The sequence below is a fragment of the Tenrec ecaudatus genome, chromosome 17, assembly GCF_050624435.1.
Source record: "Tenrec ecaudatus isolate mTenEca1 chromosome 17, mTenEca1.hap1, whole genome shotgun sequence".
Classification (NCBI taxonomy): Eukaryota; Metazoa; Chordata; class Mammalia; order Afrosoricida; family Tenrecidae; genus Tenrec; species Tenrec ecaudatus.
The window spans coordinates 23,550,024-23,562,457 of NC_134546.1; the positions used below are offsets into that span (position 1 = coordinate 23,550,024).

General features: G+C 38.9%; 1 protein-coding gene across 2 annotated transcripts in view; it reads left to right on the forward strand.

Moving 5' to 3' along the window:
- Positions 1-12,434, forward strand: part of SPAST (spastin) — a 93,824-nt gene that overhangs the window by 40,133 nt on the left and 41,257 nt on the right. For both annotated transcript variants that reach the window (XM_075535337.1, XM_075535338.1), the window contains exons 5-7: positions 5,236-5,423; positions 6,686-6,819; positions 7,422-7,515. In XM_075535337.1, the coding sequence (XP_075391452.1) occupies positions 5,236-5,423; positions 6,686-6,819; positions 7,422-7,515 (416 nt within the window). The remainder of the gene's footprint in view (positions 1-5,235; positions 5,424-6,685; positions 6,820-7,421; positions 7,516-12,434) is intronic.

A 12,434-nucleotide genomic window follows, 5' to 3' on the forward strand; every position in this document is an offset into this window, starting at 1 on the left:
AGAAAACCAAAAATGTTTAGTAACTGAGGTTCAAGACATTTGAAGCTAATTTCATAGACTGGAGGTGAAATAGGTCTAAAATCATAATTGTAGATCTTAACACCCCTTTCTTTTAACCACTGATAACTAGATAAAAAATCAATAGGAATATAAAAGATTAGAACTGCACTGCCAGTCAGTGCAATCTAATTTGCATACTATACCTGGCAACTTGCACATTTCAACGTAGATCATATGCTGAGGCTTAAAGTAAAAGCCTCAGTGGGTTTGAATAGATAACTTTTTTTTATTGAAAAGATAACTTTTAATATATCTTCTTGACCAAACAGAATTATAATGAAAATCAACAACACTAAAAGGTCTCCCAAACTCAGTGCCATTGAGTCAGTACTGACAGCCTATAGGAAAGGGTAGAACTGCCTCTTTAGGTTTCCAGTGCTGTGAATTGTTTGTTTGTTTGGTTTTTAAACAAAAACATTTTAGCCATATGTTCAGTCTAGAAAACCAAACACTCAGAAACTACATACCTTCCGACCTTGGACTTCTACTCAAGCACTCCCTCAATGCATGAATACTTTCTTTTATTAAATTGGCATTCTATGATGCTCACTCTCCCGACACAACTGCTGAAGCCAAAGCGGGTGAACAAGTAAATGTGGTGAAGAAAGCTGATGGTGCCTGGCTATCAAAGGAGATAGTGTCTGGGGTCTTAAAGGCTTGAAGGTGAACAAGTGGCCATCTAGCTCAGAAGCAACAAAGCCCACATGGAAGAAGCACACCAGCCTGTGCGATCACGAGGTGCCAAAGGGACCAGGTATAGGCATCATGCAAAAAAAAAATGTGTATGTGTGTGTGTGTGTGTGTGTGTGTGTGTATGCCATAGTGAATGAAAGGGGAAGTGCAGAGTGGAGACCCAAGGCCCATTTGTCGGCCACTGGAGATCCCCTCATAGAGGGGTTTAGGAGACGAGATGGGTCAGTCAGGGTGTGATGTAGTACCGATGAAGAACACAGCTTTCCCCCAGATCCTGGGTGCTTCCTCCCCCAACTGCCATGATCCGAATTCTGCCTTGCAGGGCTGGATAGGGCAGAGGCTGTACACTGGTACATATGGGAGCTGGAGGCACAGGGAATCCAGGGTGGATGACACCTTCAGGTCCAGGGGTGTGAGGGGCGATGATGGGAGAGTGTAGGGTGAGTGGGCTGGAAAGGGGGAACTGATTATAAGGATCCACATGTGACCTCCTCCCTGGGAGATGGACGGCAGAGAAGGGGGGGGAAGGGAGACTCCGGATAGGGCAAGATATGACAAAATAACAATCTATAAATTATCAAGGGCTCATGAGGGAGGGGGGAGCGGGGAGGGAGGGGAAAAAAAAAGACCTGATGCAAGGGGCTTAAGTGGAGAGTAAATGCTTTGAGAATGATTGGGGCAGGGAATGTATGGATGTGCTTTATACAATTGATGTATGTATATGTATGGATGGTGATAAGAGTTGTATGAGCCCCTAATAAAATGTAAAAAAAAAAAAAAAAGAAACTACATACCTTCCAAGTAAGCAGAAGCATGCAACTGTATTCTTCATTCAAAGGCAGTCTTTTTGAAAAATCATTTTATTGGGGGCTCTTCCACCTCTTATCACAGTCCATACGTACTACAACATCCATTGTGTCAAGCACGTTTGTACATATGTTGCTATAATCATTTTCAAAACATTTTCTTCCTACTTGAGCCTTTGCTATCAGCTCATTCCCCCCGCCCCCACCGCATGAACCCTTGATAATTTATTAATTTTTTTTTTTTATGTCTTACACCGACTGCTGTCTCCCTTCGCCCACCTGGAGGGAGTTAATGTCCATCGTTGTGATCAGTTCACTGCTGTGAGCAGAAAGCACTGTCTTTTTGTGTTGGGACAGCTGATGGATTTGAATGCTAGGTAGCAGCCCAGTTTATAACCCCCTGTGCCATGAGGGCTCCTTAGTAAAGATCGTGATCAAGGTCGGGGGTGGCGGGGCTTTTTCCTGCTGGGCACAGACTTTTTACTTGAATGCAACCAGTTGCAAACTGCTCACTCAGAATTTTCTAGAGCAGTCTTTTCCTCTGCAGGTGTTCCCTTCAGATATAAAATTTCGGTTCTTCAAACACAGCTTTTCCCCAGATCCTGGATGCTTCCTCCCCCCCAACTACCATGATCCGAATTCTACCTTGCAGGGCTGGATAGGGCAGAGGCTGTACACTGGTACATATGAGGGCTGGAGGCACAGGGAATCCAGGGTGGATGATACCTTCAGGACCAAGGGTGTGAGGGACGATGCTGGGAGAGTGGAGGGCAAGTGGGTTGGAAAGGGGGAACTGATTACAGGGATCCACATGTGACCTCCTCCCTGGGAGAGGGACGGCAGAGAAGGGGGGAAGGGAGACTCCGGATAGGGCAAGATATGACAATATAGCGATGTATAAATTACCAAGGGCACATGAGGGAGGGGAGGGAGGGGGAAAAAAAAAGAGGACCTGATGCAAAGGGCTTAAGTAGAGAGCAAATGCTTTGAGAATGATTGGGGCAGGGAATGTATGGATGTGCTTTATACAATTGATGTATGTATATGTATGGACTGTGATAAGAGTTGTATGAGCCCCTAATAAATTGTTTAAAAAAAAAAATTTCGGTTCTTCAGCAGCCCTGGGTGAGGCTCCTTTATAAGTTCCTTTATAAGTCCTTATTCACCTTGACTTCAAACAAAAAGCCTTTTCTTTTCAGGCAATTCTTAACTCACTTTTTAGCATATATAATCATATATAGATTTATGGTACACTCATAAGCTGTTTAAATCATGATTAATGTCTTGTAATCATGGTTGGTTTTCTATAATACAGTACTGGGTAAGAAAAGTATTGAGTATCCAAAATAAAACCCCAAAACAAAACACAACTGCACTGCCTTGGAGCTGATGCTAACTCAGTGACCATTTAGGGCAGAATAGAACTGCTCTTGTGAGTTTCTATGACTGTTAACTCTTTGTGGGAGTAGAAAGCTCCATCTTTTCCCCTCAGCAGCAGTAGTGTCCTTGCTGACCTTGCAGTAACCACTGTGCTCTCAGAGCTCTTTTGAGTTTCAGTAGTGAAACCAACTAAACCTACCTTTAACCCTTTTAATAGAACACAAATACAATAATCTCTTGTCTACTCCTGGACTATATCTTTTTATATACATATAACCTGGATACTCTTGCCGGATAGTTCCCAAAGTCATTGGCCTCCAATGAGTGTCAGCCAGGCTTTCCCCCAGCCACTCCAGCAGCAGTTTTTCTCTTCTCAGCCACAGCATATCATTCCTTACGTCCATGACAAGCAGTTCTAGGCATCAAATGTTTTATGTTCTCTACTTAATTTCTCGGCTCTGATAGCCATTGAAATGGCTACAAAATTAATCTCTAAAGAGTTTGTTAAGAAAGTTAACAAGGTGCAATGCCAGTGAGAAACGCTCAGTATTGAGATGTTTACCAGGACAGTGGACTTAGTTTATGAGCTTTCATTTATTTTATAGTCTTGAAAATGGGTAATTTCATTATCTTTTCTTTCTCATGTATTTCGCAGCTTTATTTGATTAATATACTTTTTTATTAGTATACTTTTTTCCTTTTCTATAAATACTTTTATTTTTTCCCATTAACTCCTATGTAGCCATTCAATGTTTTTTTAAATAATTTTATTGGGGGCTCGTGCAATTACTATCATCCATCCATCCATCCATGTGTCAAGCACATTCATACATTTGTTGCCATCGTCATTCTCAAAACATTTGCTTTCTACTTGAGCCCTTAATATCAGCTCCTCATTTTCCCCCTCCCTCTCCACTCCCCCTACCTCATGAACCCTTCATCATTCGTAAGTTATTATTTTGTCACACTGTCTGACGTCTCCCTTCACCCACTTTTCTGTTGTCCATGTTATATGTAGATCTTTGTAATTGGTTCCCCCTTTCTACTCCACCTTCCCTCCACCTGCTAGGTATCACCACTTTCAGCACTGGCCCTGACTGGATCATTGGTCCTGGATTTCCTGTGTTTCCAGTTCCTGTCTGTACCAATGTACATCCTCTGGTCTGGCCAGATTTGTAGAGTAGAATCGGGATCATGATAGTGGGGAGAGGAAGCATTTAAGAACTAGAGGAAAGTTGTATGTTTCATCGTTGCTACCCTGCACCCTGACTTGCTCATCTCCTCCCCGCAACCCTTCAATAAAGGGGTGTCCAGTTGCCTACTGATGGGCTTTGGGTCTCCACTCTGCACTCACCCTCATTTACAATGATAGGATTTTTTGTTCTTTGATGCCTGATACCTCATCCCTTCGACACCTTGTGGTTACACAGGCTGGTGTGCTTCCATGTGGACTTTGTTGCTTCTGAGCTAGATAACCACTTGTTTATCTTCAAACCTTTAAAACTCCAGACGCTATATCTTTGGATAGCCGGGCACCATCAGCTTTCTTCACCATATTTGCTTATGCACACCTTTGTCTTCAGCGATCGTGTCGGGAAGGTGTTCATCATGGAATGCCAATTTAATAGAACAAAGTGTTGTTGCATTGAATAAGTACTTGAGTGGAGGTCCAATGTCTATCTGCTGCCTTAATACTAAACCTATAAATGTATGCACGTAGATCTATTTCCCCACCATCCTATATAAATATATTTACATATGTATATACCTGTATTTAGATCTCTGTAAATACCATTTGTCTCCTAGGTCTTTCCTCTATTTCCTTTAACTTTCCTCTTGTCCCACTATCATACTCAGCCTTCATTTGGTTTTGAGTAATTTCTCTCGATTACATTGCCCTTGTTGAATCCCTACCAGGCCGCTCAACCCTCCTTGCCACTAGTAGACTTTTTACATCCTCTTTATATCTCTAAAGATATTGTTTCTTATTAAGATGTATGTCGCTTAAAGAAAAGTTAGAATAATCCTGAGAAAAAGGCAAACCCAGATAATTGTAATTCTATCCCTGTGAATATTGTTGTATATATTTTTATTAAAATATTGACTTGAAATGTTTCTGTATTAAAACGAGACACATTATAAGCTTAATTGCTGTTTGATTAGACTTTCTTGCAAGTTGTATTGATTTTTTTATTTCTGTAAAGAAAATTTATCAGTGACAATATTTTGCACTGATAAATACTGATAAATTTTTGACAATTCTCTGACAATGATGGTTTTAATTTTTCTTTAATAGAAAGTGGAGCTGTTCCAAAAAGAAAAGACCCCTTAACACACCCTAGTAATTCACTGCCTCGTTCAAAGCCAGTTATGAAAACTGGATCCACAGGCCTTTCCGGCCATCACAGAGCACCTAGTTGCAGTGGGTTATCTATGGTTTCTGGAGCAAGACAAGGACCTGTTTCTACCACCACAGCTCATAAGGTATTTTAATTAAGTTTATTGAAAATACATAACATAAAAAAAGAAAAAAATACATAACATTAGATAATAGAAGAGAGTTTACAAAGTTAAGTAAAATTAAAGAATTCCACAAGGGCTATTTGATATTAAAAATTAATCTTACTTTGACTTCTTTTGGAACCTAATTAGGCTTTTTATCTAAGTTTACTTGTCCAGTCTGTTTCTATACAGTTGTGTCACATAACATACATTTTGGTAACATATAATAATGTGTGTCTCCTATCCCACAAGGTTATATTACATTTCAGATACAGCAAAGACAGCAGCTTTCCGCACATGTTTACTCCACGTGTATCTTGTATACAGAGTAATCGTGTTACCAGGCCTGTGTAGGTACAGTATATTTATAAGGGGCCTTCAAAAAGTTTGTAGAAGAATTCTGTTATTTTTTAATTCCGTTTTTCCACAGACTTTTTGAAGCTCTCTGATATAGCCTGTAATGTGTATGTCCTGATAGTCATAATAAAATGTATATTTTACTGACTTTTGTAGTGTCATACTATATTTTCTGACAGTATTTTACTGTGAACTTGGATATTTAAAATTTTGTGTATAAAGTATATGCTTCAACTTCTTGTCAGCATCATCTACGCTCATGTATTGGGCATATTTTGAGTATTGTAACATTTAATCTTTAAATTAAAAAAATAATACCATGAATTTCATCATGGCTTCAAAAAATGGAGAAAAACAAAACAGTGCTAGTGATAAGCAAAGAAGTGTTGATTTGAAAGTGAAACAAAAGATTTCCCATATTGCTTGACTATGTATATTATCTGGTGTTTGCACAACATCCACATTATCTAAAATCCATGTGATTATAATTACACATTATATTTTAAGTTTGTTATTCTCTGAATTCCTTAAATCTACTTAAATATTTTATAATTTAAAAGTACCTACAATTTAATTACAATTCTCTAAAAGATGAAAATACATGATTCAGGTGAGAAAAAATCAAAATAAAAGATGAAAATATATGATTGCCTGACATAATTTTTATTGTTATAGTAACTAAATCTCTCTGAATAAAATCCTCAATGAACATACCTAATGTTACTTCTGTAGTGAATACAATTTTACTTGAGGTAAAAATTGTGTGATATGTATTCTTTATCATCTTCATATTATAAAATTTTTAACTCTGTGAACTTTAAGGATAATTCGCTTTGAAAAGTATAAATGCTAGGTTGTTTTTCTCAATAATATTTTATATTTTTAAGGGTACTCCAAAAACAAATAGAACAAATAAATCTTCTACCCCTTCAACTGCTGCTCAGAAAAAGAAAGACTTGAAGAATTTTAGGAATGTGGACAGCAACCTTGCTAACCTTATACTGAATGAAATTGTGGACAAGTAAGTTCTGCTATTTAATGTGTTTTATTTTACTGGCTTTTAATTTTGTATTTTATAAAATGATCATGAGTACTGGATGATTCACACGGAGCCCTGGTTGTATAATGGTTAAATACTTGCTTGCTAACCAAGATGTGCTTCATATAATTGTCAGTGATTTGAACCCAGCTACTTTGCAGTTAAAAGATAATGGTAGTTTGCCTCTCTAAAGATTTTAGCCTTTGAAACTATATGAGACAGTTCTATTTTATTGGGTCCATAAGATTTTCAGTTAAGATAAATATTGATTTAATTATAGTTTCCAGTTAGATTACTTAACATAAAATGACCATCCCCCATAGGTCTGAGGAGGAACCTTAGGAGCAGCGTGGTTAAGGAATTCAGATGTGAAATGCAGGGTCAGGGTTTTGAACCCCTCAGCCCTCTGGGAGAAAAAGTCTGTGTAGATTTATACTCATGGGATGATTCTGTGCTGTCCTATACGGTTGCTATAAATTGGAATCTACTTGATGGCAGTGGATTTTTATCCAGTTAAAATTGACTTCATGTTGTAAAAAATAAAACATTTCTCCTGTGGAGCTCATTGAAGTTCTGTTTCTTAGTGGAACAGCTGTTAAATTTGATGATATAGCTGGGCAGGAGCTGGCAAAACAAGCATTACAAGAAATTGTTATTCTTCCTTCTCTGAGGCCTGAGGTAAGTACTTCATACTGTCCTTATAATGTTGTGCACGGCTGATCCCAACGTTATCAGAAAGGACATGTTTGATGTGTGCCGTTGCTAGTTGACACTGAGTCAGTTCCAACTCACAGTCACCCTGTGTGCAGCAGCGTGACACACTGCCACTCCCGCACCTCTTCACAGTTACATTTCATCCCGTTGTTACAACCACCCGGCCAGTCCATCTCGTCCAGGTGCCTCCCCTTTTCCACTGCCCGTCTGCTCTCCAAGCATGAGGCTGTTTTCCAGGGACTGCTCTCTCTTGAAAAAGTGTCCAAAGTAGGTGAGATGAAGTCTTGCCAACCTCACTTCTGAGAAGCATCCCGACTGTACTTCTTCTGAGACACATTTGATTGTTTAATTTATATAAAATAACAACATAATTTTTCAAGTAAAAATGCTAGTAATTGATATTAATCAATATAGGAAAGGAGAGTGAATATAAAATCTCCAATACCTAATCCATTTTCAACATTTCTGAAAATGTAGGTTGTTGGTGTTAGGGACTTTCCAGTCAACCACAATGCGCAGAGAACTTTTTCCCGGGGCTCCAGCGACTGGCCTTCCCACAGCCTGTCTCCAAGCGTGTTTCCCGAGGAGCCGCTGGTGGGTTCAAACTGCCAGTGAACTCTGCTTAGTAGTCAATCACTTAACTGTATCAAAGTAAGAGATTTTAAGTTAAGAGAGAGGAATCTGATTAGAAGAGAAATTAAACTAATTATTAATGTGTAATTTTGAAGAAAATTTTTAAAAATTAAGGTAATTAAATCATCCAAGTAGATGAAAAAGTATGTATTGATTGGAAAGACCAAATGTATCCCACATTTCTTTTTTAGTATTATTAAAAGATCATTTTATTGGAGGATCGTACAGCTCTTATAACAATCCATATATCAGTTATATCAAGCATATTTGTACATGTTGCCATCATTATTTTCTAGACATTTACTTTCTATTTGAGCTCTTGGTATCAGCTCATTTTTCCTTCCCACCTTTATCCCACATTTCTTTACTCATTAATGAACTTAAGCAATCTTGCAACTGTTTTTTTTTTTCGTGCTTAGCATGGTTCAAATACATGTGTTGTGTTTAGATTTCCTTTTTAGATAATGTTCTAGAGACTAAACCTGAAGACCCATGGTCTGGGTCAGTTATTTCTCCTTAATCATTCAATAATTCTCATATAATCTTCCCAACGTGTATCACTTTGAGAACCAGCTGTATTATAATATACTTACTTTGTTCTTACCTGTTTTAAGCAGCAATATACTTAATAACTAATTTGATATACTAAAAGTTTTGTTAATATTAAATAAAGTACTTAGAAAATTATTTTTAAAAATTCTCATGAAACAACCAAATTTATCTCATATCCACCTGAACCCATGTTTTGGAAATCAAATTACTGCTTTGTATGTTGGGTCTACTTTTGGGTAAAGTTATATAAAGTAGTAAATATAGTAGATTTATTATTGACTAAATTGATTATTGAAAGAGGATTCTTAGAGTTGTAGACCTGATTATTGAAAGAGAATTCTTAGAGTTGTAGACCTCAGAAGTATCTTCACAATCATCTAATCCAGCGGTTCTCAATCTGTGGGTCACGACCCCTTTAGGGGTCGGATGACCCTTTCACAGGGGTCACCCAATTCATAACAGTAGCAAAATGACAGTGATGAAGTAGCAATGGAAATAATGTTATGCCTAGGGCATCACCATAACATGAGGAACTATATTAAAGGGTCACAGCATTAGGAAAGTTGAGAACCACTGACCTAACCCATTTGTTGATTAATAAGAGAACTGAACAAAAATTATTCAAAATTATTGTTGAGTGGTGGTAGTCTTAAGAAATAAAATAAAAAATTATTTCTAAGATTAAAACTGTATCCTTATGTTAATACCTGCTACCTAGTTCTTTATTGTGGGCTTTAGTATTTATTAAGAACTATCCACTTTGTGGTAGAAAATGCCTATTGAATAATGGGGAAATAATAGAAAATATTTGGGCTATCTTAGAAAAGAGCATTCAGAATTTGCTTCCTATTAATTTTTTTCATTCATTCATTTCTCTATTATCCAAAGCATTTTATTAGGAACTAGTAATATTTGAGTTTTGTGGACTTGCCTAAATTGTTGATTTGATGCATAAACCAGAGTATATAGAATCCTTTGTTTAAGGGTTAGAAAGATGGTGCCCGGCTATCAAAAGATACAGTTCCTGGGGCCTTAAAGGCTTGAAGATAAACTAGCAGCTGTTTAGCTGAGAAGCAACAGTGTTCACATTGGAAGAAGCACAGCAGCCTGTGTGATCATGAGGTGTGGATAGGATCAGGTATCTGGCATCGAAGACCGAGAACAAAAAAATATATCATTGTGAATGAGGGGGAGACTAGACATTTGGAGATCCCTTTACAGAAGGGTCACAAGGAAGAGACAAGCCAATCAGGGTGCAGTATAGCACTGTTGAAACATGCAACTTTCCTCTAGCTCTTTAATGCCTCCTTCCCCTCACCCCCACTATCATGATCCCAATTCTACCTTACAAATCTGGTTAGAACAGAGGATGTACACAGGTACAGATAGGAACTGGAAACACGGAATCCAGAACAGATAAACCTCTCAGGACCAATATTGAGAGTAGCAATACCAGGAGGGGAAGGAGGGACAGACAACAGAAAAGTGGGTGAAGGGAGACATTGAAGTATGTAAGACGTGAAAAATAAATTTATAAATTATCAAGGGTTCTTGGGGGAGAGAGGGGAAAAATGAGAAGCTGATACCAAGGGCTCAAGTAGAAAGCAAATGTTTTGAAGATGATGATGGCAACATTTGTACAAATGTGCTTGACACAGTGGATGTATGTATGGATTGTGATAAGTTGTACAAGCCCCCAATAAAATGATTTTTAAAATTTAAAAAGTGAGGTAAATCTATCCTTAAAATTGCTTTTGAACATATTTTCATGATAATGTAAACATTTAATCAAGAAGCTGGAATACATATATGAAAATTTTAGTTGAAATGTACTTCAGATAACATCTAATAATGTGGCCTCAAGACCCAAGAGAGGGAATATGACTTTTTGCGCTCAGTTTTCAGCAGTAAACCCATAAAATGGGATTGTAAGGCAAAAAAAATTGCTTTTGTTCTTTCTAGTAAGAAGTTAGGATATATGGTAATTGGGGTTTTTTTTAACAATTTATTGGGGTTCATACAATTCTTATCACAGTTCATACATATACATACATCAATTGTATAAAGCACGTCTGTACAGTCTTTGCCCTAATCATTTTTTCTCCTCTTTTCTTTTTTTACGTTTTATTAGGGACTCATACAACTCTTATCACCATCCATACATATACATAACATCAATTTTATAAAGCACATCCATACACTCCCTGCCCCAATCATTCTCAAGGCATTTGCTCTCTACTTAAGCCCTTTGCATCAGGTCCTCTTTTTTTTTCCCCTCCCTCCTCTCCCCCCTCCCTCATGTGCCCTTGGTAATTTATACATAGTTATTTTGTCATATCTTGCCCTATCCGGAGTCTCCCTTCCCCCCTTCTCTGCTGTCCTTCTCCCAGGGAAGAGGTCACATGTGGATCCTTGTAATAAGTTCCCCCTTTCCAACCCACTTGCCCTCCACTCTCCCAGCATCGTCCCTCACACCCTTGGTCCTGAAGGTATCATCCACCCTGGATTCCCTGTGCCTCCAGCCCTCATATGTACCAGTGTACAGCCTCTGTCCTATCCAGCCCTGCAAGGTAGAATTCGGATCATGGTAGTTGGGGGGAGGAAGCATCCAGGATCTGGGGGAAAGCTGTGTTCTTCATCGGTACTACCTCACACCCTAATTAACCCATCTCCTCTCCTAAACCCCTCTATGAGGGCATCTCCATTGGCCGACATTTGGGCCTTGGGTCTCCACTCTGCACTTCCCCCTTCATTTAATATGGTATATATATATATATATACATATATACACATACATATACACATATATACACATACATACACACACTTACATCTTTTTTTTGCATGATGCCTTATACCTGGTCCCTTGGCACCTCGTGATCGCACTGGCCGGTGTGCTTCTTCCATGTGGGCTTTCTTGCTTCTGAGCTAGATGGCCGCTTGTTCACCTTCAAGCCTTTAAGACCCCAGACACTATCTCTTTTGATAGCCGGGCACCATCAGCTTTCTTCACCACATTTACTTGTTCACCCACTTTGGCTCCAGCCGTTGTTTCGGGAGAGTGAGCGTCATAGAGTTCCAATTTAATAAAAGAAGGTATTCATGCATTGAGGGAGTGTTTGAGTAGAGGCCCAAGGTCCTTCCGCCACCTTAATACTTGACCTATAAATATAGACACATTGATCTATTTCCCCATCCTCCTATATATATTTGCATGTACATGTCTTTGTCTAGACCTCCATGAATGCCCTTTGACTCCTAGCTCTTTCCTCCATCTCCCTTGACTTTCCTCCTGCCCTACTACCATGCTTCATCGCCACCTGGGCTAGAGTATACCTCTTCTCTAAGCATCCTTACCCTTGATCATTTCCCACTAGGCCTGCCACTCCCCCTTCTCTACCATTTGGGGTCCCATGCTTTTCCCTTGTCCCTGGGTTTGTTAACACCACTTCCTTACCCCCCCTACCCCCACACCCCATGTCCCCCCGGAACTGTCGGTCCCATTGTTTTTCCTCCAGATAGTTCATCCAGCCTGCCCTATTCAGACAGACCTGTGGAGACACTAACATGCACGAAAACAAGACAGAGGAAAACAAAGCAACAGTATACAGCCAGGCAACAAAACAACAAAAACAAACCACTGACAAAGAACAGAACAAAACAGTTCACAAGAGAAAAGCTTGTAGTTAGTTCAGGGA